Here is a 23,422-nt window from a genome sequence, read left to right as displayed (position 1 = left end):
TGCTCAGAACCACAAATCCTAACCAGATCCGCCAAGAAATCAGGTTTGAGTTCGGGCTGTGCGGCACCATATACCGCCACCAGATCCCAATTAAACCCATCAGCCTTCGACCGCACCCTAAACTTAACAACAAAATCTCCCATGACCACACTTCGGACTTCGAGCGAATCGCATCTCACTCCGAGTAAAATCCCACCCGATCTTCCTCGCGGTGGTAGACAATAATGCCAATCAAAATCAATACCGCCCGATAAAGTATTGAGAAATTGTGGCGAAAAATTATCTCTACCAGTTTCCGATAATGCGATAAAGTCCAACCTATGCTCGATAGACGCCTCTGCAAGAAACCTTCTTTTAGCCAAGTCTTTCAGACCTCTGCTATTCCAAAAGATTCCTTTCATATTTCATCATGGAATTTTTTAGCCGTGCGGATCCTAGCACTCCTACGCACTGCGGAAGTCGGATAGATCTTCCGCTTCCATTTGCGTTTAGGAATGTTCTCACTCTCCAGCCGGTCCTCACAACCAGGCTCAGAAGGTATGACAACACCATTCTCAAGACTCTCCTCCTCCTCCTCAGACTCAGGAAGGGGAGGAGCGAGATCCGCACAAAAATTATCGAGCACCATGACCCCCAACGCATCAATATCGGAATCATTCATGGGTTTAACCGCTGCTAAGTTACGAATCATCTCTAAAGCCCGCTCTGCCTCTAAATCCAGGATATCATTAACGGAATTTGAAATTTCACTATCATTACTACCTAGTGAAATTCCTAATTGGTTTGCATTATTAATAATCTCATCATTAGAAAAATGCAAGATGGAAGTTGAGGTATTAACCGACATACTAGTAGTGACCTCTTGGAGTTGTTGCAGAAGAAATCAACATTAATCGCTGGCATCATATCTTGTAGTGGTTCGAATGTGATTGAATATGTTATATATGTACTCTGCTTGTTGATGTTTTTGGCCTCGTTGCCTTACATCAACTATAATAAAATATGGATGTGTGCCTGACAATAATGTAGAGGCCTGGAGTTCCAACCCCGTTTTTAAATAAAATAAAATTCATTATTAGCAACATGGATGTAAATTATGTTTATAGTCCTAATTTTTGTAAGTAAATTGTATAGGGGCCTGATCAAACCTAAGAAAGTTTAACTTGCATGCCATCCAAAAAAGACTTACATTTAGGGATGTATTTAGTTTACATTCGTGGATTACATAGCAACCCTAGGTGTAAGAACAAGCATGTAAAAATTTGGAGAAGTGTAAGTCAGACACGAATGTGACAGATTGGAAGACCATTAAATGATAGCCAACTAATTGTATGTATTTACAAGAAGAACTGAACCAGATATTATAGATATAGAACAAACATGTTAGAACTTATAACACATGAGCGCAGGTGCAACTAACAAATTTTGTAGGAGGAAATATCACACGTAGTGCTTCACTACTGGGCATCATTTTCCTCTGGCTGTCCCGGCCATTGCTAGGAATAGAATCGTAGTGATTACAATGCAGAAATGTGTGCACAAGGAAGCCAGGTCAGCAGAGGAAGCAACAAGATCCGATAAAGCACGATGGGCCAGACGGTTCCTTATCTGGGTCTGTGACAGGAGCCTCCATGAGAGACCAAACACAATAGCCGATGCCGCAAATAGTAGGAAACAACTGGTCAACATGCTGGGCGAAGTGTTGCGGATGGCTGTTATCGACACAGCCAAGAATCCAGTGAAGGTGACTCTTGTCAGTTCCAACGAAGCCGTTGTGGACGCTTGGACAGCGCCGGGTGCTTGGTCGGCGAGAAGGGATCTCCGATCGACGGCCATTTGATACGCAAGTTCGACGATTATCAATGCTGGAGGTGCGAAGAGCATCAGGGCTGGAGGACCCATGAGCTTAAGCATGACAACCATCAACACCGTGAAGGTACCACCAGCCATGATGCTGTCGAGCATCAGAGTTAAACACACAATCTCTCCCTCTCCCCTTTTCTTGAAGTATAAAGGGGGGATCATCTCGAGGTACATCATGCACACACCAAGAGCGCAAACTATGAAGCTGATGGTGCCCACAAGCCCGACCTTCTGAACCATCTGATTCTCATGACCTTCTAGTGCCAAACCTTCAAGCCCCAGAAAGAGGATTCCAGTGACGCCCGTCAAGAACTCATGTGATTCATCCAGTACCTTGTGCAGATCCGGTGAATACGGGTCACCATTTCCGCCGAGGCAGTACGAGACCGCTCGAACTAGGATGAAGGCTCCACATAGGACGCCCACGGCGATTAAAACTTGTTTGGAGACAACGAGCTGCGCCATGAAGCAGGCGAGGATGAGGAGGCAAGAAGATGAGAGGGTTGCCAGGCTCGCCGTCACCGGGGCAGGCTCGATGTTACCCATGTTTGGGAACCTCTTGGTGAAGCAACACACGAGCAAGGGGCAGATAGCGGTTATTAAAGTGATACCTGCCATGGCAAGCATGGCGAAGAAAGCAGGGCGCCCATACACTTTGAGGTCGACCTTGTCAAGAGACAATGCTAGAAGCACAGGGCATACCATGACCACAGCTCCTTCGGCCAAGCTACGGGAACGGTTCATCAGTTCAGCGGCCTAAATAAAATAAATAAATCAGAACATTGAATGGAAAGTCGCCATCTAGATTCTTTTTTGAAGAATGATCAATGATTGTGCAATTATGTATGCGTAGAGACTTATAAACATCCAAGGGACAAATTAGCATTCAACTTTATCCTATTGAGAAAGAAGATTTAACTTTATTCAAAAAAGATTGGAATTTCAAAACTGGAGACTTAATTAAGTTTCATTCATCAGAGAAATTAACATGTAACTTTATCATATTGTAAAAAGACCATTTAACTTCTGCAAAAAAGCTTGGAATTTCAAAACTGGAGACTTTATTAAGTTTCACTCAACCGGAATAGTGGGGAAGGAAAAAGTGTATGCCGCCTGTTCAACGGATATATATAGAGAGAGCTAGGCTGCTTACCATCTGAACGAAAACCGAGAATCGACCAGAGATAACTTGGTGAAGTTTGGGTTCGCAAGCAGCTTGCTTAAGTTCCTGTAGTAGCAGATCACGTTTCATTTTGTCAAACTCCATTATAATTGATCATCGTTTTTATGGACAAAAGGCGAAAATCATAAAAGAAATAATAAAAGGACGAACGAGAAGAGGAGGCCAAGATAAACGTACGAAGCTCTTAACCTTTGCTTGACGATGGTGAACGGAGCTTATCTGGCCCTTGTCTTCGCTGAAGGCGGAATGGAGCTATATATGAACCTGCCCGCCGGTAGCAGGCTTGAACACAGGTGCATTCTTAAGCGAAATACCAAAGCAAATCACGCGGAAACAACACTGCCAGTTAGGAGATGCGAAGCTTCGAATGGGGTCAATATAATGATTAGCAACAAAGTTGACATGCATGTAGAGCGCACTGAGATACCCTACCTAGGAATCGGTAGAGAAGAGCCATCAAAACCAGATTTGTCATTTTATTTTTGCTTAGCCAGGATTCTAATCTTATCCGGGCATAATAATACGGTATCACTTAATGATAAGCAACATATCGGCCAGCAAGGAAGCGTTCGTTGGCGACTTCATTAATCCCATATGCTCCACGACTCTAGTACTCCAATAAACCCTTTGTGTGTTGCACGCGTGTGAATAAACTACATGAGAGTCTTGTTCGTCTACAAGAGATGGAGACAACATGCATACAATCTTTTTTAGGACTTACTGCGAAGTATTTATTAAAATTTAGGCCTCCGGTGAACAGTCATGTACTGCCAAGATTAACTTGGGACATCTTGCCTGAACGTTCATTTTATTTAAAACATAATATGCCATTTTGTAAAGCTAGTGTCGATGTACCAAGAGCAAATTATAGTGTATTACTTTTCTCTTATGAATGTGATAATCATCAAGATTTTCCAGTGATAGTATCAACTTTGCTACAAAAATACACCATTCCCATTTATTTTTCGGACGACGAACACTGGGACGCCACATCATTATACTAAGTACTCATCCATTGATTTAGGTCTGCTGGCTGGGTTATCATGAAGTTGGACCAGTTAGTCAGATGCCACATTGGTAAGAGGAAGCCAACGAACTTAGTGCTCGATGACAGCAGCGATAGACAACTAGAGGAGGAGGTCGAGGGTAAGAATGCTGAAAGAAAATTTTAGGTATGCTCGTCTCTTTTGGTTTGAAAAATGCAGTCAAATCTATTAGGAAATGATAAATTCAGAAGGTTTGGATTTTAAGCATGGCAACCAGGACGTTTTTCATGGCAACCCGGACATTTTTCGGCCGCGGCTTAAAATCCAAACGTTCGGGGTTTATTGGGGGTCTAATCTATTAACCAAACTAGTAGTACAAATACCACTTAAAAATACATAAATTATTACAGGGTCCCTGGCAGAAGACCATTGTGTTCCTCTCGCAAGGCTGCATTCCAACCCATAACCGGAGCCATGATGCCACTATTGACGGCATGCATGATGTCGTCAAGGCCATAGTCCTTTTGGACCATGGCATTGGAGGAAAAGCCGCGGCCGCTTGAAGAGTCGCATATCCAAGACTCAAACCTACAAAACTTCTCAGAGGCTCTCGCTAGCACCGAAGGATATACCGATGTGATAGAGACAACACTAGAGCACCAGAATACAAAGGGATGCTACTACCTTTGCCTCGCCAACCAACCTTGTAGAATCATACCTCACCAGTCAGGGCTACCACCACCATCGATGTGCCACCAGACTCGATGAAACATTATTCGCCACTGGAGCAGTAACCCCGACCTATCTAGCAGGAGTTGACATAGAGGGCTTCAGGATTCTTCAACACTCACACGACCAAGGAGGCAAGCATAGGAGAGGGGAACCCTCGGGCTCGACACCATGTTACATGGTGTGGAATGATACCTTGCCACTCGGAAGAAGGCATGTAACAGTCACACTTTCAATAAAATCTATCTGCCAAAGGATAATCCAGGAGAAACTACCACTGAGAAGGGCCATAGGATAATCCCAACTCCATCCATACAGAGGAGCGGAACACAAATGGACAAATCTCACAAGTTCCCCTAAAAAGTTGTATTTGGCTAAGCTTCATTAAACGGAGATGGAACTGGAGAACAAAAACAAACCGCAAAACTATCCCCTTTGCAGGACTCCACCGTTTCTGGACAAACGCTTGAGGACCCTACAAGAATGGTCCTGTCACACATACCTGTGATTCCCTTGCCCTCTTATTGTCTTAGCAAGCGGTGGAGGGTAGGGGAAGCCGCAGCTGCACCGGATCGAGGGGAAAAGTTTTCCGCCTCTTGTCTTCTAAATCGTAGGAAAATGATTTTTCAGAGTCCCCAACATGTTATGACTTGGGTACCTGCTCATCCCTTGGGCTCAAACCAAGCATGGAAATATCACCCACACATATTTCCAAGCGCGAGCATGGCCACCGACTTTTCTATAATTTAGCATTTACAAAATAAATTTTAATGTGCTTTGTTTGTCACATATCAAAATATCCAACGGATGAATTATATAAATGATTATAAGCATTTAGGACAACTCATATGATCTAGACATGAGAGAGAGAGAGAGAGAGAGAGAGAGAGAGAGAGAGACTACCATAGAACAAGTATTTTGGGGGTAGACCACTCACAACTCATCGAGAAGCGATTTGGCAGTGATGATAAAGATATGAGACAATTTTTTCCTCTCGTGGAGTACCAAAGGAGCAATCTAGAAGAGTTCGGCCCTGATCAAAAATACCTCTATGTGGGGGCGGCAAAAAAAACCTCTCAAACTTGTAGGCAAATTGAATATATGGGCATATACAATGTTTGCGATCGAAGGACATTGGTGGAGGTGGGTCCAACCCGCCCCAGCCTTAAGACGCGTGGGACGGGCAATGTCCCCTATGGGGCCTAAAATCCCTCATTTTGCAGGCCTTTGTGATCCGAGGAAATATTGTCCTATGAATATTTCAAAGTTATTTCCCGCAGCACCTCAAAAAGGGAAATATGCCTTCTTGCATTTTATTGGTATGCTAGTCTATTTTTTTTAAAAAACATACTCTCTCCGATCCAAAATATAGTGCTTCCTCTATTCCCGTGCTTCAACTTTGACCATAAATTTAACCAACGAGATCGACTGCGGCGGGAGCAAAAGTTATACCAATGAATTCATATTCAAAAGAAGTTTTTAATTATATAATTTTTTCTCCCATCACAGTCAGTCTCATTGGTTAAATTTATGGTCAAAGTTTGACCTCGGGAAGCGCGAGCCCACTATATTTTGGAATGGAGGGAGTAGGAATTAAACATCAAAAGGAATTGGTACATTTTAGATGTATCCACTACACCCTCCCTGCACGTCGACTTCTACATGGTATGCTCCACACCACCTCCCTAGACGCAAGAACGGCACCGTCCGCGCACGGTCTTCGTTATGTTGTTGGGTTCTTCCTCATCGTGTTTAGTGTTGCCAAAGAACGCCTCATGCTTGAGCTCGAGTAAACAAATGCATTTTGCTCTATTGAGAGCAACCTGCAAGGGGGGACACGTGACCCAGAGTTACCTCAATTATGCACTGCACATGCATTCACGGTGGAATCACTTGTGCAAATGGTTGATAAGTATATTATAAATTTGTTTCAGGATTTTATTCAGAAAAAAAATTGTTTCAGGATTTCCGGCATGCGCGTTCAGTGTGAGGAGATGTTTCCTTTGACTACGAGGCGTCTATGCTGGCTCCGTCAATCTCAAGATGATATGTCGCCTCAGTCTCTAGCAGGTGCTCATAGGGATGGGGTGTGTGCTCGTTCATAGAGTGTATGCGCGTTTATATGGGCGCTTGCGTTTGTAATGTGTTAAAATAAATAAGTATATTAAATTGACACTATAGTACAGTATCTAGTTGTATTATATATATGGCTAAGTCAAATTACTCAGCCCCACCACGATCTATTATTAAATCCCGGTTGTACATATCGATATTGTAGATTAAGTACCGGCCGCCGATGGTTTGAGAAAGCAAATTGTTCAAGAAAAGAAAATGGGTATGTGTTAGTTGTTGGCACTTGCATGCAGTTGGCACCGTGTACGAACTCCTCCTTGCTTCCTCCGTAATACATTTTTTGACACTACACGCTAGTATGTTGGAAGTTTAATATGAGCGCCACAGCTTTCTGCCATTGGACCTCACCTCGGCCATGGCTAAAAATGGGTTTTATAACAACTTCGTTTATTCCCGGCCAACGAACAAGAGTTTGAACATCTCGACCCACCACCGTCCATGGGCAGCTGGCCTCGTGCCCAGCTTGTAATGCTTTCCGTCGGCAAGGAATTCTAGCCCACGTGACCGAGGTGGCTTGCACGCTATTTCCGCCGGTTTCCTTGTCTTTGGTACAAGATTTGGCAGACGGATGAGCTAGCAGCATAGGGGCCGAGGGCGGAAGCGTTGACGAGGGCCTTAGTTAATGGGGTGGTGACATGGACGGTTTGGGAAGAAATGGTGCGATTGGCTCTACATTCTGACTTTCAATATGGATTAGTCATTATTGGTTAACATGCCAATCAGTTCTTGCCGCCTCTTATGTTCTGACCCCGAATATATTTTCTTAGGAAAGCATTTCTTGTGTTAGAACCAGTTCATCCGGATTCAAGTTCTACATTGATTTGGCATGAGTGCTTTATATTAATTTCCTGAACCCCCTTGACTACGAGGTGCTCGTCTGTGCGTTCCTATAGGTGGGTGTACGCGCATGTTGTGAGAGTAGTTTTTAAAAAGTTGATATTCTAACTCTGAATATATGTCAGTTATAGGTGAATGCTGAGTATACTGCTCCATTAAGAGAGTGCATGTAGCAGGCGTCTTACTCCCTTCGTTTTCATTTACTCTACATATTAGTTTTATCTTATGTCAATCTTTATAAAGTTTAACTATGTTTATAGAAAGAAAACAATATAAAAATTTACAATAACACTCCAATAAAATATGAAACCTCGAAATCGTCCTCAGACCACTCTTGTTATAAATGGACCTAGCCAGCAAACTTGCTTCGTCTTCCAACCTCTCATAATCTGCACGCCAATTCATGATCGGTTCGACCGCGCGCCGTCCAGCCTCCCTCAGAAGAAAACCATCTATACAAGCGCAGGAGCCGGCCATCGGGGCTGAGATCAATGGATAGTCTAAGGGTGGAGTTTCTCAAGCCCCTACATCTATATAAGCAAGCATATCCATCGTTCTGTAGCGCGCAAGAGCATCGTCGATGTAATATATAGGTACGTGAGGTCTGGCTATGTACTCACTATGTTGTTTGTTCGTGAGCCCTCTTCCCTTGTACAGGGTGTGTGTTCTTACTTCTTACTCCTTCGTTCGTTTCATTCTAGCTAGCTGGCTATATATTACCTCTAGCCTTTTCTTCTCATTCATGCATATGCAGTTGTGACACAATAAAAGAAAACCCAAACCAGAGGTAGTCGACATGATGATGGTCATTGGCAAACATCAGGACGGGTCTCAAGCAAGAGATTCAAAATTTCAGGACGTTCATATGAGGTCGTCGGATGTTCATAGAAGGCTCTCAGTAAAATTGCTGTTGGTATATTCAGGTCACTGATGGCTCTCGTTGAGAGTCGCCTAAGATATATCACATGCTTTCATTGCGAGTTTCCTGTGGCTCATCAAAGACGGCCGGGGACCCACCAGTATAGATGTACTCATGACAAATGGGTTGCAGGTTCAATAGGTGATTTTAATTGGTTCAGGTGTTACTACAAAGCAATTTATGTAGAACCGTCTATGATCTAGAGCATATTTTTTTTTCAAGCTTGAAAAAGTTCTGAAAACTTTATACAGGTAAAAATATTTAGAAATTTGTTAAAAAATCATCACAAGTCATAAGTATTGTAACTAAACTATCAAGAAATCAAAATAAAAACTAAACTATCCACTTTGTTGTTTTTGCACGACACAAAATTGCTTGTTCTTTTATCATTTTGGATGGAAGTTTTATTAGGTAGCTTAGTATAAGACTGTTAAGAGGTTTACTAAGCATGAAAATATTAGTTATTATTTTCAGAAAATATTGAATTTTCATCTGTGATGCACTAGAGGTCCTATCTGTTATACGAAGGCTTTTTTATCTTAAATTTGGAATGATAGAATGTTTTGACAAAAGTGATTTTATTGGATCAAAATGGATCGTCAGGAGGATACAAAGCACAATGAGCACATCTGGTCTTTGCATAGCTAGGATGCAGACCGCCAACACCAACGCACACACAAGAACACGCTGTGTGGGGACTTTACGGTCCCCATGTAAGTAAGTCCAAAACTTAGTTTCATGAACTTCAACTAAGTTTTGGATTTATTGAAATTTAAAAATCAAGATTCTCAATGTTTGAAATCCATTTCTTGCATGGGGACTAAACATGCACCCCGAGGCAGCAAATAGCAAAGTCATATATGATAAAATTAAAGCTATGCATATGCGAGTAAAAAAACCAAAGAAATCGGATCCACAATGACCAAACTACAACAATGACTACTCACATGCATGGATCATGTAGGAATCTTTTGCTCGATCGACGATGTGATTAATGCAGGGCTATCAATGATGAGTTTGCTACCATTGCATTGCAGTGCCAGGTTAGATCGACTACATAGCCGCACCAAGTTGGCCCATCCATTGGCCAGCGGGCTGCGAAAACCTCTTCACACAAAGTCGATAATAATCAACCAATGGGGCGCCAGCAGGCAGTCAAGTCACGCGATGTACACCCTCTAGTGCCACCAGGATTTATCGGTAAGTCTATTGCGACTTTCTTCGACGTCCAAATTGTTAACACTTGCGACATTTATGTATATATATCTATATGTAGGCATGTATTTTCATTTTTGTAGAAAAAGAAAAACAAGCTAGATAGAGAGGGCCACAGAGCCCTTGCTCAACCTACAACCCACAAGAGCTGGACTGGGAGGTTGGAACGACCACCAATATGTTAATCAACCATATGTAAAGTTTGATCAAATTACTAATACGTTTTTGTGTGTGTTGTTCTTCCTTGCTGTTATGCTTTCATTCATTGAGTTTGACCTATATATCAGTCTAATCCATATTATTTCCAAGATATTCTCCAAGCAAATATGGTGGTGTGGATAGTTGTCTCCGCGAGTCAAATTGTTTTCATCCGGAAGCGATGCATCCATCATTATTTCCTTCGGGTTCAGGACTTAATCGAGGATTTGCACAAAAAGTTGCAAACGAGTCTTTTCCTCATAGTAGACATATCCAAGGCCTTCGACCCAGTGAACCGATGCTACCTACTCTATGTGTTGCAGACCCTAGGGTTTGGCCAGAAATTGCAAGGTTGGACCTCCATGTCGTTGTCCCTCTGACGTGCTCCTCAACAGAGAGGCAGCTCCCACCACCCAACCCACCCCACCCCGACCCCTCCAGCAGAGACCCACTGTATAATTCATACAAAAATATATTTCTAATCCAGCGAGAATTCACGTAAATATTCAGGGTGGCATGCCGTGAATTTTCTATATATGTACTGCATTATCGTAAATGGGGTGTTTTTATTAAAAACAGGCACAAGAATACTTTATTTGATACACAGACAGATAATAGTAATTCTACAACTTAATTTGTATATACATTTATATTTTGATATATATGATCTGATCATCTTATTTTTTTATTTCAGAAAATCTTGGGGTATCGGATGGAATATGCCTCATAGCTGTGACGTGCACACTGGCCAGCTGTCTAGTCAATTTCCAAGTGTCTCAATTAAGCGATGATGGTTTTACCAACAAAGAATATAGTGAGTTGGTAACTGGCACAGTGGAGGTTGCCATCTCCGTCCCATATATAGTTGTGAAATCGCACGAGTGCTTGTCCAATCTGCGGGTGCGGAAGTCATGGATCACATGCCGTCCTAATGTCTGGATTTTCAGAGACGCAGTCATTCTTGTGCTCATAGCTTACGTGATATTAGTGGACATCAGCTTGAGCTTCGTCTGGCTCGCCATCTTTCCAGTCATAGCTCTTGTTTTCATACGAGCGTTGCACCTCAAGTTCAATCGGCGTACTGGGGGCAGCAGTCGTAAAGTTAATCCAGGATCTTCTAACGCCGCTGAGACTAAAATGAAAACTATGGAGGTTGGGATCATTGTGATGATGACGCTGGGGGCGCTACTGCTTATGGACCAGCTTCCAGACCATGCAGCTGCCCAGTTCACCATCTCACAGTTCCTCCTGTTCCTAAGCTGCACGGTGGCGGCATTGACGCGCATGGTGATGAAGCTGCCCGCTGGCGCCTCACCGGGCATAGCACTGGCGACGGAGATGCTCCACAAGACCTTGCTTCTCCTCCTGCTGGCGACGGCGCACATCGCGGCCGCAGAGTGGCTGGGCGAGGATGTTGTTCTGCTATGCTTGCCGGAGGTCATCCCTGTGCTTCTCTGGTTCAGCCTCCATCTCGACCGTAAACCAGGAAGCAGCTCCATCATCAGCGTTGACAAGTTGAAACCACACAGAAATTGGCTCATCTTCCTCGGTGCAATGGTGGTAGCTCCTCCTTTTGCTTACCTGGCCAACTCCATGGATGAAGTTGGGCTCTCCGGCTGGTCTACGACATTCCAGGTGTCATGTGGCGTCTCAGGGATTCTGAGCTACTACCTTGTGTTCATGCTAAGTCACTGGCCGAAGAAACAAGTAGCAGCTGCTGGCAAGGATGGTGGGGCTTCCGGTATGCTCAAATTATGGGCATACGCTTTACTCATAGCGGCGGCTGCGTCCCTGCTGCTCAGGTGTCTGGTTTCTGCCCGGCTTGGTCTGCAACTACCACTGCATGCAACGGTTATATATGTTAGTAATGCTTTGGGTTTTAACTACTCAAATTAGTATAATGATCTTGTTGTGTACCATATCCAGTGTTGTGTAGTGTTTGTAAAATACACGCGGTGCTGTATGTGTGTGTACACTGTACATACATGCATACATAATTACATATACGGCGGCATGTATGTGTGTCAGTTTGCATGTTAATACTGGAGTCTTGGGTGCACACGCATCAATTAGCTAGTTAGTTAGTTCTGAAGGAACAAGCAATTTAGCTAACTACTAGCTAGTGCATGTAGTCTGTACTGTACTAGTGTTGCATGTTTGCTTGCTAGCACCACCTAGTACTTGTACATGTTGCATGTGCGCGAGTAGTATAGTTGGAAAGAGGGGAGAAAGAGAGATAGTTATACCTACCTGGATTGCTAAGCTAGTTATGTATGCATCTTATGATATTTGAAGACTGTATATACAATTAATCGACAGTTTGTAACTTATTATAGCAAGAAGAAAACACACTATCCTTGCCTCCTTTAATTGCTTTTTTAAGCATTGACCGTAGAACAATTGTTCTATGGTATTTTCATATATTAAAAACAGGATAATATTTACAAAGGTAGCAAAAAAGAAAATTACAGGTTTGACCAATTCCTTTCTTTGGAAACATCAAAAACTGCCGGAACTGGAAGTGCTAAACTAGTAGATAGACCTCAGTCCAACTCCAGATAATTGGAATATAACTTGTCTTACTCTATGGCTCATGATCCTGAGATCCTGTTTCAACAAAAGCTTCCATGTGAGAAGGTGGGTTCTTATATTATGAAAAACCAGATTGTTTCTCTGCATCCAAATATTCCACCGGCCCATAATTAAAATTTCAACAGCTATTTCTGGAGGCAAAGCAGTAGCAACAAGTTGAATATCCACTAGTAGAAAAAGGGCCATTCGAACCGGTTCGTGAGGGCCATTTGTCCTGGTTCACGAATCGGGACTAAAGGGTCGTAACTAAAGCCCTCCACCTTTAGTCCCGGTTCGATCGGGAACCGGTACAGATAGGGCTCCACGTGGCCGTAGCGGCTTGCCCAGGCAGGGGGACCTTTTGTCCCGGTTGGTGCCACCAACCGGGACCAAAAGGCCTCCACGCGTCAGCAGTTCAGGGGATGGGTTTGTTTTTTCTGAAGGGGGGGGGGGGGGGGGTTTTGTAGGGTTAATTTAGGGGTTTCATATATTGTGTTAGCTAGCTAATAGAGAGGAGTGTCCTCTCTTATCTCCGTGCTTGGTCGACGCTACGTATAGAGAGGACTCGACACGCTAGCTAGCTAGTAAGAAAATGAATGAAACCATTATGTACAGAAGATCGTCATGAACACAGAGAAGTGATGGACCTCTCCTTCTCCGATAGATTGGTCGAACAACAAGTTTTCGTATATCTATCCGATGCTACTTGCTACATATATTTATACAATATAAGATCTCTTACGTCCCCTAACATCTGAACTCGACTTCCACATGGCATTCTCCGTGTTTGTCGATGACGTGGTCAAGAAAGAATCCCGCCATTTCCTCTTGAATTGCTCGTATGCGATCTTGTGGTGGTAGTTCATCCCGCGTCTGCCACATCTAATTTCAAGAAGGGGGTCAATACATATATATGAATGAAATTGAACACAAATGATGGTAATAAAAAATTATGAATATTATTGCTTACGCACTTCATATTGTTGTTTAGAGTAGCCCCGCTCACAGGTGGTGTGGTGGATGAACTCGCAAATGTAGTATCTACACAAATCATTCCCGGGTTCCTGCCACAACCACTTTACAAGAAATAGAGGTCAATCAAACTGATAAGCAAGCATGCTAAATGGTATTGATGAAACTAGCTAGAATCAATGAGAGATGCGCGAAACTAGCTAGTAGCTAGTACTTACTTTCGGGTGGTCAAATCGCAATTGCGCCGGCAATCCCGGAGCTTGTGCGGTGAACTTTTTCTAAACCCTCCCAGACAAAGAAAACAAGTACTTGATATAAGGAAATGAACAAAGTTGCCGATATGGTGCGATAATGATCGATTGAACTTACTTCTCGAGCATTTTAGTCATGGTCGCATACTCCTCCGGATTTGTTCGTTTGGAGTGTATGACGGTTACTAGTCCCTGCTCATGCTTAATCTCTAGCAGAATTAAGTGGAACCTGCGCATGCATGCATAACTCATCAATTACATTACTATAACCTCGAGTAATAAGGGAAACCGAATATGCACAAGACAGTAACACTCACTTGTATTTGTAAGGAAAGAGTATTGTAGCTTTGTTTTGATTTCGAAGTAACGATGCGAGCAACTTGGCCTCGGTTTGTCTGGCATCATATTTAACACTCCATTTATCCATGAGATTTTTTGTTAATGAACCCAATATCACCTACTTGTCTTTTCTTCAATTTGGCGATCTTCAATCTGCATAATATAGTGAGGATAATTATATATACATGCAATGAAAGAGCTGAGCTATATATATATATAGAGAGAGAGACTTAACTAATTACAGAGAAGTAGTACTTACGGACAGTAGCAAGTGATGATTATTTTATCGAGGGCCATTTGATTGTAGAATTGGAAGAACTCCTCAAATGGAACTGACAACAAATCAATTCCAACAAGGTCGTGCTCCTCTTTAACCGATAGCGACAAAGTATTTTTCCCAGACTTCGTGCAGATGTCCATGTACCAATCATGGAATCTTCGCATCATCGTTGTTAGGGAAGTACCAGGTCTAACGAGAGGCTTCCCGTGCTCGAATATGAATATGTCCACCTCCATTGTTCCAAAAATTATTGCATCATCGTCGACCATGTAATCTCCAGGGTTGGTACCGGGCAGCACCCCCGGAAGATTAGCGACGATATCGCTAGACACATTGAGCGGGGGGCACGATTGCTTCGCTTGTTCACCGAGCTGGGGAATTTGTTTCCCTTTTCTTCGTTCTGCTTCTGGCTGTACTGCCTCCCGTTCAATATGCTTGATAGACGATGGACCGTATCTGTATTGCCTCCCGCCTCTGGCTGTACTGCTAGACGCCGGAGCAGCCAAAGCGGCTGTGGCTGCGGCTGTCTTCTTTCGTTCGTTAAGAGGCGGAGCAGTCGAAGGCGGACTGCTACAACGCACCAGAGCAGCCGGAGTGGTGGCGTCTGTGTTCCGCCGTCGCTTATGAGGCGGTGAAGGAGGAGGCGGGCTGCTCGGACGGGCCGGAGCAGGCGGAGAAGGAGGCGGAGTACTGCCGCCCTCACGCGCTGGAGCAGGAGGCGGAGTGCCCTGATCACTCGCCGGAGGTGGAGGAGGATGCGGACGAGGAAGAGTGCCCAGCTGACTAGCAAGAGCCATGAAGTTCAGAAGATTGATGTGCTCCTTCCACCATAGACACGGAGTATGCATAGCAAGACCCAGCTGAGTCTCCCCATCACCTGTAGGGTGGCCAAGCTGGAGCTCCTCAAATCCCTCCGTTATTTCATCCACCATCACAACAGCATAGCCTTGTGGAATCGAACGGAAGTGAAAAGTTGCTCCGGGTGAAGGAGGGAACATAGAGCCGACAGTCAGCTTGACTTTGAGCTGATCCCATTGCGTCATAAGGTGGCACTGGTGTGAATCTGTGATAAAATCCATGGGGTAGCTAGGAACCGTCAAGTCAGGCTACTGAACGAGCTCGGTGGAAGCCACGCCGCTTCTCCACTGAGATGGCGGGGTAGCTTCCGGGGTAGCATCTTTGGCAGGATCTCGCAGCTACTGGTTCTCAGCATCTCATTCCTCTAGCTTTCTTACCCTGGCCTTAAGCTCCTGCAGTTCACTCTGCTCCACTTTCCTCCTTCTCTCTTGGGTTTTGTAACCGCCTGCGTCGGGAAACCAAACCTTCCACAGAACGGAGCCTGGCGTGCCTCGTGTTCGTCCAGGGTGCTCAGGATTCCTGGGGGCCCTTGTGAGATCGTCTTTCTCTTTGTCGGGAATGAACTTCCCTTCCCGCACTTCGTTGATTGCTTTCCGAAGCTTCGTGACGGGTGTTGCACGTTGCTCGTCCGTCCAGCAGCACTTCCCTGTTTCAGGGTCCAATGTTCCACCCGCCCCGAAGAACCAAGTACTACAACGGTCTGGCCAGTGTGATGTCTCTGGTTCGACCCCTTTAGCAAACAGGTCCTGCTCAGCCTTGTCCCACACCGGCCGGGCTTTGAGGTAGCCACTTGACCCCATGCGATGGTAATGCTCCTTCTCTGCAGCATTTATCTTGTTAGACGCTGACATCTTCTTACTCCTCTCCGATGTCTTGTTGGCCACAAATGCGGGCCAGTGATCTCTTATCTTCTCAAATCGGCCGTTGAATTCTGGAGTCTTGTATTGGTTGACATACGTTGTTTTCAACTCATTCTTCCACCTCCTGAATAGATCTGCCATCTTCTTGAGAGCATAGGACTTGATCAATGGTTTATAACTGGATTCTCCGGATCCTCCTCTTCCGGTAGGGTGAAATTTACCTTCAGTGCTTTCCAAAGATCTACTTTCTGTCTATCTTCGACAAAATAAACTTGAAGAAGCTCTTCCTTCTTGGGCTCATTCCATTGCTCGATGCTGATCGGGATCATGTCCCTAACAAGAACCCCGTACTGAGCAGAAAATGCTTCCTTGGTCCAGAGGGGTTTAATCGGTTGGCCATCGCGCGCGATTTCTGTGATCGTGAACCTTTCATCCTGGTGCAACTTTTTCTTCGGGCCTCATTTCTTTACTGAAGTATTGCTTGATCCGGGGGGCTATATAAAATAAGAAAGAAGAGTTAATATATGTACATACTAAAACAATTAATGCACAATTATCTAGTCAGCACAGGCTATATATATATACCTCGCCGGACATTGCAACAGCTGATCCCGACTCCGTTCGGTCACCGGAGCCGTCATCACGGTCGCCGGAGCCACCATCACGATCATGACCTTCCTCCATTATTTGATCAACGCAGCCTGCTTCCTCTCCTTGCAGACCTTCTTCGATGTCGTTGAGAAACGACGCGACTACATCACCTCCGTCACGTATTATGTCCCCCAATATCTCTTCTTGATCGAAGTCTCTTTGATGATCCATAGTTTCTGCAAATATTACAACATGGCAATTAATATATAAACATGAGAGATGGATATATCGAAGTTATCGGGGAGGGGGTATATCGACAACAACGACATATACATAGATAAAAATGTTATCAGAGAGGGGGTATATATATCGACCCCCCTGTCGGTGTCAAAATCGGCGGATCTCGGGTAGGGGGTCCCGAACTGTGCGTCTAAGGCTAATGGTAACAGGAGGCAGGGGACACGATGTTTTACCCAGGTTCGGGCCCTCTCGATGGAGGTAATACCCTACTTCCTGCTTGATTGATCTTGATGATATGAGTATTACAAGAGTTGATCTACCACGAGATCGAAGAGGCTAAACCCTAGGAGCTAGCCTATGATTCTGATTGTTCTTGTCCTATGGACTAAAACCTCCGGTTTATATAGACACCAGAGGGGGCTAGGGTTACACAAAGTCGGTTACAAAGAAGGAGATCTAACATCCGAATCGCCAAGCTTGTCTTCCATGCAAAGGAAAGTCCCATTCGGACATGGGACGAAGTCTTGAGTCTTGCATCTTCATAGTCCAACAATCCGGCCAAAGTATATAGTCCGGCTGTCCGGATACCCCCTAATCCAGGACTCCCTCAGTAGCCCCTGAACCAGGCTTCAATGACGATGAGTCCGGCGCGCAGATTGTCTTCGGCATTGCAAGGCGGGTTCCATCTCTGAATACTCCAAAGTAAATCTTGAACACTTAAGTCATGCCCGGCTCTGCAAGACGATTTTCATATACCACCGTAGGGAGAACAATATCCCACAAATATAATCTGCTGACAACTTTAGATAACGTGACATCACACCATGGCCGAGTCATCATTCGAACCGTTTTCCCAACCAGCTACTGCGCATATGGCGAGGCAGTTTCCTGCGCACGTCTTGTCGAAGCAGAGATCGTGTCCCCTTATCACGGGACTTTCATCAATACGGGTGCGGGTAGCCCAACCGTACCGCCAATCGCGGCGAGTAGGGAACGAGCAGGTTCCATCAGGCAAGTAGGGAGGCGCAAAAGTTTTTATGGCCTCTATAAAGAGATAAGGCCTCTTCTTCTTTACCCATGCCTTTTCCTTCCGCTCGTCCATTCCCCTTCGCTCGAGCCCTAGCGCCCAAGCGCTCGTATTCTCCACCAAAAAGAGGTTCTCCGAAGATGTCCATATCCGGAGCAGGAGGCAAATGGATGGCCTCTACCGCCCAGGAGAAGGATATCAAAAAGCTCCGAGAGGCCGGGTACCTGGCCAAGAAAATCGGCCACCGTCTTCCGACGGTGGGACAGATTGTCCCTAATCCGGAGCCTCATGAGAGGGTCGTGTTTCTTCCTCATTTCGTCCGCGGGCTCGGGTTTCCCCTTCACTCATTTGTTCGCGGCATCATGTATTATTACGGGATTGATTTTCATGATCTGTCCCCTAATTCTTTCCTTAACATCTCGACGTTTATCGTCGTGTGTGAGGCCTTTCTCCGTGTTTTGCCACACTTTGGCTTATGGCTGAAGATCTTCAATGTGAAGCCCAAGGTGGTGAACGACGAGCACGCTGAGTGCAGAGGCGCCATGGTGAGCAAGATGCCCAAGGTCACATGGCCGATAGGCACCTTCAATGATTCCATCAAGGAGTGGCAGCAGCATTGGTTCTACATCACTGAGCCGCGCGGCAAAAAGTGGGCCCCTGCTCCCGAATTTAGATCCGGAGCCCCCCTGCGGCTCACGTCCTGGCCCAAGAAGGGCCTGAACTGGTCCTCATCTGATGAGCCGTCGGTGCTCCAAACACGCGTCAAGGGCGTGGTAGACAAGGATGTCAAACTCGTCAATGTAGTCCAGGTGATGTTAGTTCGCCTGGTTCTTCCTTGCCAACACCGGGCCTGTAATTTGTGGGAATACGACCCAACCGAGCAACAGACCCCGTGGGAGCTCTACGGCTCCTCACACAAGGATATCTGGAAGGTTCTCTTCAAGTCCAGCAAGCCGTGGCCGGACTCCGCCGAGGACCGTGGGTATCAACTATCCCGCTCCGCAAGTCCGGTAAGTTATTGCTATGTTCTGTCTATCCATGTTTAGCTGGCATATCCCGAGGGAGACGCTTTATCATGCTTTCCGCAATTACCCCAGGAATGGACAAAGAAGGCGGGGCGGATACATTGTCCGGCCCCGCTGCCGGAGGAACCGGCAGGACCTCTTCCGACAAAGATGCTGGTCCCAGCGCCTTACAAGGCGCCGAAGAAAGAGGCCTTCAAGGAGGCCAGGGAGACCCGGAGCGGCCTCCGTCGCCGCGGTGCTTCGGACATAAAATCCGAAGACTCCAACGCCCATCCTTCCTCCGAAGATGAAGAGGAGGAGGAAGAAGACGAGTCCTCCACGGGGGGAGGAAAGAAAAGGACGGCCTCCTCATCCTTGGAGGCCGAATCGCCGAAGAGGGGAAAAAATCCCCTTCCAGAGGCATCCACCACGGCTACCAATAGCAGCCCGGAGTGGGATCCCAGGGCCGAGCCCCTGGTAAAATCGTGAGTACACGAAATCCGAACACGCACGCGCCCAGGATTACTAGGGTGCAATATTTTAACTTGCGCCATGCTTTGTGCAGCCCAGCGAGGTCTCGCGCCGAACAGTCCTCATCGGAGGATTCCCTGAGCTCAGATGCTCTGGAGAGCGAGACGCCTCCGGAGGCCCCTTCCCCGAAGCCTAGGCGTGAAACCGAGGTGTCGTCTCAGCAGGACCCAGACCAGGGAGGGCACACCTCTGGGGCCGGATACACGGGAGCAACGGTTCCCATGAACGTCGACGGCGGGGGCGATCTTAGATTCGACCCGCAGCCGGACACGGTCCTGGAGACCTTTGAAGCTCCAGGATCAGGCAGGCAGCCCCCCTTGATGGAAGGAGGCGAGCCCGCTCCGCCAGCAACTTCTGTCCAAGCAGAGCTGCAGGGCGGCCTATCGACAGCGCTAAAGAGTGCGTCCATCGTCGATGAACATCGCGCACTTATGGGTGCGGTGATTGAAAAGATTCAGTCCGCTGAGAGCGAACTAAATGAATCCTGCATTAGCCTTATAAAAGGCTTTGAGGTATGTTTTAGGAACCTTTGAAGATTTTCATAGTATGAACAGTAGCCCCTGATGCACTGTCCGGTGAAAGAGAGAACGGGACAGGGGATCAAATTTCCGCTTCACAGGAGACTCAGTTAATGACATATATCTCTTTGTTTAAAAACATGCGTCTGTAGCGACGACAGCCTCTCATACTGCGGAAGTGTCCGGAGTAAAGCAGAGTCTGGAGCGGGCCGAAGAAGAACTTGGCCGAGTGAAGAAGCAGTTGGAGGACAGGCAAGGTATGTCGAAACCTTTGATAAGTTAGGCACAAATGAGTAGTTGTGCCTGATGAAATTATTTGTATTATGTGCTCTATGAGCAAATGCCGAAATTGAGGCGCTAAAGAAGGATGTGGCCGAAGCCGACAAGAAGGCCGCCGCGGAGCAGGCTCTTCGCGAGAAGCACGAGGCCAGGGTCATTGAAGCTGAACGAGAGCTCCAGGAGGCCGTGAAGAAAAGCGAGACCTTGGAGCAGAGTCTAGCAGGGAAAGAATCCGAACTCGCCCAAGCTCTCCAAGCCGCAAATGATGTTCGGGAGGAAGCCCGAGGTGCTCTGAAGGACATTCATGAGGCGAGGAGGATTGCGGCTGGTAAGGCTTTTTTACTCAAAGCGATTTTTATGTAGTAACAGGAGAAATTCGAAGCGACAAATTGAATTCTTATTTCTCTAGGGGCGTTTGCGAACCTGCCACGCAGCTTATTTGATGCTGCTCAATTCTACCGGGCTGAGGAGAAGAAGTCTGTGGAAAAGCATTCCCGCGCTTCTTTTTTACCAATTTCAGCTGTGTATTTTGTGTTCTCCATGTTGCAGATTTGGATTCAGCCGGAGCAGCCGAACCGGCTCACTGCTATATTCAGAAACCTGACCGACGTATATCTTTTTGGTATCTTGCCTGAGTGTGATCTGAGCTGGACCCTGTTTATCCTAGAAGCTGCACCTGCCCTACGGAATTTCAAGGTATGGATGTGATTCATTCTAGAATGGCATGTTACTGGAATATTCAGCATTAACAATATAGCAGGAAATTGATCTGATTTTCTAATCTACCACGAATGTTAGAAGTAGTGTGCAGTCCTCATTTTAATTTTGCAGTAAGACAATGTCTGTGCAACACAAAACAAATTCTTCTGGATTGTAGTACCTTGTTTTAGAGTTCTCCAAAATTCTCTCCTTGTTTTCTTTTTGGCAAGGAGGAAAGATGCACATATCCCTTTTCATTAAAATTATTTATTACAAGGTATGTTGGTTGAAAGAAATAAATAAACCGGTGAGCAGCATAGGAGGAATATATAGCTGTAGTTTCATAGGAATCCCAGAAGCATATTTGTGCATCTTACTTTACGTAGGATTCAGTTCATGCAAATTCATCCAAAAACTCCACAGGGGGCTAGATTTAAATATTAGCATTAAGTGCTTTGAAACTTTTTAAGTGGTCAAAATATTTAATTGCAGTTGTTGTTTACATTGTCCTGCATTGGTTGGTGGCAAGTTTAGTTAACATGTGTTATCTATTTTCTATGTCCATGCATGAAGTTATCTCGAACTCGACATACATGTGGCAAAAAGCTTTACGATACTGCCGAAAAGACGAATGTGGTGTGGGAGCCATCGAAGGATCTGAAGCATCTGAACTTGAAGTTGCTGATGATGTTAGGGTTCGAGGAGGAGGTCAAGGTGACAAACTATATAAGGCTAGTCATGGCACATGTTGTGAGGTTGAAGAGAATCGAGCTTCATGGTGAGGACCCATGCAAGGAGTGCAATGCCATTGATCCGAGGAGATCCCAGGTGGATGAAGCTAGCAGGCGTCAGATTAAGGAGCGACTCACACTTGAATCTTCCTCCTCTGCGAAGATAATAATTTGTTGATGGGTATGGTCAAGAAATGATAATAATCTCATAAAATAAGTGATCATGGCTTCTGCTAGAGCGATGATGGATATTGGTTTAAAAAATACTTATTGGTGTCGACTTTACATTACAGCGTGTGTAGTATTATTTGTGCACTACTTTTCAAATTGCTGATCTGTGCACCTCCTGGAGGGTTTGATTCAAATTTGTGAGGCATTCTCTTTTCAGAATGTGACTTTGGGATAGTAGAAAATGGTACCAGGTGAAAAACAGTAAAATACGATGATAGAGATTATGTTTTTAGCATCTCTTCTGCATAGCAAACAGCTTGTTTGATGATAGCTAATTTGGTGTCTCGGAAATGATGTTCCATTTTCCTTCTTGTTTTAGTTTTTTGGTCGTGGCCAAATGAGGGTCAAAAAGAAAAGGAAATTTGTGAGCGGCAAATTGATGAATATAGAAAGTCGAATAAGAATTTAGTGGCCCAAGCCCATGGTTGCAACCACAAGCTTTCGTTCTCCTGTAGCGATGGTCGAAGCTTGCTGATGCTGCTTGGAAAACGAGGAATGAATAGTGGCGTTGAAAATCCGGTCTGGAGGCAGAAGGTGATTCTTTGTTTGAACCGAAGGTTTGCACTTCTCTGTCGATGTGCACTCTTACTCCAGCAGGGTAGAACAAATTATCGTTGTTTCCACATTTGTGTGGTAGATTTGGAATTTAATCAAAGAATATGTTAAGTATAAACTGGTTGGGAAAGTTGCTCTCTTCCTATTCCATTATCTGGAACAAATTGTGCATAAACTGGCTGATTCGTCTTTACAAAATTGGACTGGGATCTGTCCAAATTTATTTAAGAACCATTTTTATTTTGCTTTTATCTTGGCTGGCCGTGTCTGATTAAGCTGTTAATTTACTACAGAGTCAAGCACAGCTGCATATGCGGATGAATATAAAGATCATCAAGGCAGACTGCATTGTGGGTCTGTGAGACCAGCATGCCAGCTGGTACTTGTTTATGTATTTCCTTGTTATAAAATGTGGATGCAATATATCCATGAATTAGTGTGGACTTTACATTACAGTGTGGGTAATATATTTGAACACTGCTTTTCTAGTTGTCTACTGCAGGCTGGTCTGGGCACTTCTTGGAGGGTTGTGTTCAAATTCTCTTCCAGAATTGTACTTTGGTAAACCTGAACTAGTAGAAAGTGGCCGCAAGTAATACTGGAAAATCACCTGATAGAGATAGTGTTAGAAATATGGAGACCAAAATGAAGCAAGGTATGCAGCAGCAGAAAAATAATGAAAATGCCTTTGTTGTACAGATATCCACCTCTTATAACAGAGGCACACTTTCCTGATAGTACATCTCTACGGCTAAGAGTAGAAGGTTCCATCTTAGCGCCAAAGTTTGGTTGAGTTCAATTTTATTTCTGAATTTGCATAAT

General features: G+C 45.0%; 2 protein-coding genes and 1 long non-coding RNA gene across 6 annotated transcripts; 2 read left to right on the top strand and 1 right to left on the bottom strand.

The window, feature by feature from the left end:
- Positions 1-1,280: 1,280 nt before the first annotated feature.
- Positions 1,281-3,523, bottom strand: LOC125553184. 2 transcript variants are annotated; one of them, XM_048716976.1, is made up of 3 exons: positions 3,224-3,523; positions 3,017-3,091; positions 1,281-2,619 (listed from the first exon to the last, which is right to left on the bottom strand). In XM_048716976.1, exons 2-3 carry the CDS (start codon positions 3,017-3,019, stop codon positions 1,468-1,470), a joined length of 1,155 nt encoding a protein of 384 aa, XP_048572933.1. In that variant the 5' UTR covers positions 3,020-3,091; positions 3,224-3,523; the 3' UTR covers positions 1,281-1,467. The 2 variants fall into 2 exon arrangements, with proteins under 2 accessions (XP_048572933.1, XP_048572932.1); XM_048716975.1 differs by having other exon boundaries at positions 3,236-3,523.
- A 4,586-nt stretch (positions 3,524-8,109) lies between these two features.
- Positions 8,110-12,122, top strand: LOC125553182. 3 transcript variants are annotated; one of them, XM_048716973.1, is made up of 4 exons: positions 8,110-8,324; positions 8,486-8,654; positions 9,688-9,850; positions 10,758-12,122. In XM_048716973.1, exons 3-4 carry the CDS (start codon positions 9,787-9,789, stop codon positions 11,957-11,959), a joined length of 1,266 nt encoding a protein of 421 aa, XP_048572930.1. In that variant the 5' UTR covers positions 8,110-8,324; positions 8,486-8,654; positions 9,688-9,786; the 3' UTR covers positions 11,960-12,122. The 3 variants fall into 3 exon arrangements, with proteins under 3 accessions (XP_048572930.1, XP_048572929.1, XP_048572931.1); XM_048716972.1 differs by lacking the exon at positions 8,486-8,654; XM_048716974.1 differs by lacking the exon at positions 8,110-8,324 and having other exon boundaries at positions 8,653-8,791.
- An 8,874-nt stretch (positions 12,123-20,996) lies between these two features.
- On the top strand, positions 20,997-22,141 carry LOC125554409. The gene is made up of 2 exons (XR_007304406.1): positions 20,997-21,080; positions 21,657-22,141. It is a non-coding gene; the product is annotated as an uncharacterized LOC125554409 (long non-coding RNA).
- The last annotated feature ends 1,281 nt before the right edge of the window (positions 22,142-23,422 follow it).

The sequence above is a fragment of the Triticum urartu genome, chromosome 4, assembly GCF_003073215.2.
Source record: "Triticum urartu cultivar G1812 chromosome 4, Tu2.1, whole genome shotgun sequence".
In the NCBI taxonomy this organism is placed as follows: domain Eukaryota; kingdom Viridiplantae; phylum Streptophyta; class Magnoliopsida; order Poales; family Poaceae; genus Triticum; species Triticum urartu.
Note: the sequence above shows the minus strand (reverse complement) of the source record. Positions and strands in the feature narration are given on the sequence as shown.

Bases quoted from the DNA above. Each gene is read 5' to 3' on its own strand.
- LOC125553182 (XM_048716972.1), top strand. From the start codon at position 9,787: ATGGGGCGCCAGCAGGCAGTCAAGTCACGCGATGTACACCCTCTAGTG. The intron at 9,851-10,757 runs GTAAGTCTATTG...TTTTTATTTCAG, and splicing joins AGTGCCACCAGGATTTATCG to AAAATCTTGGGGTATCGGAT.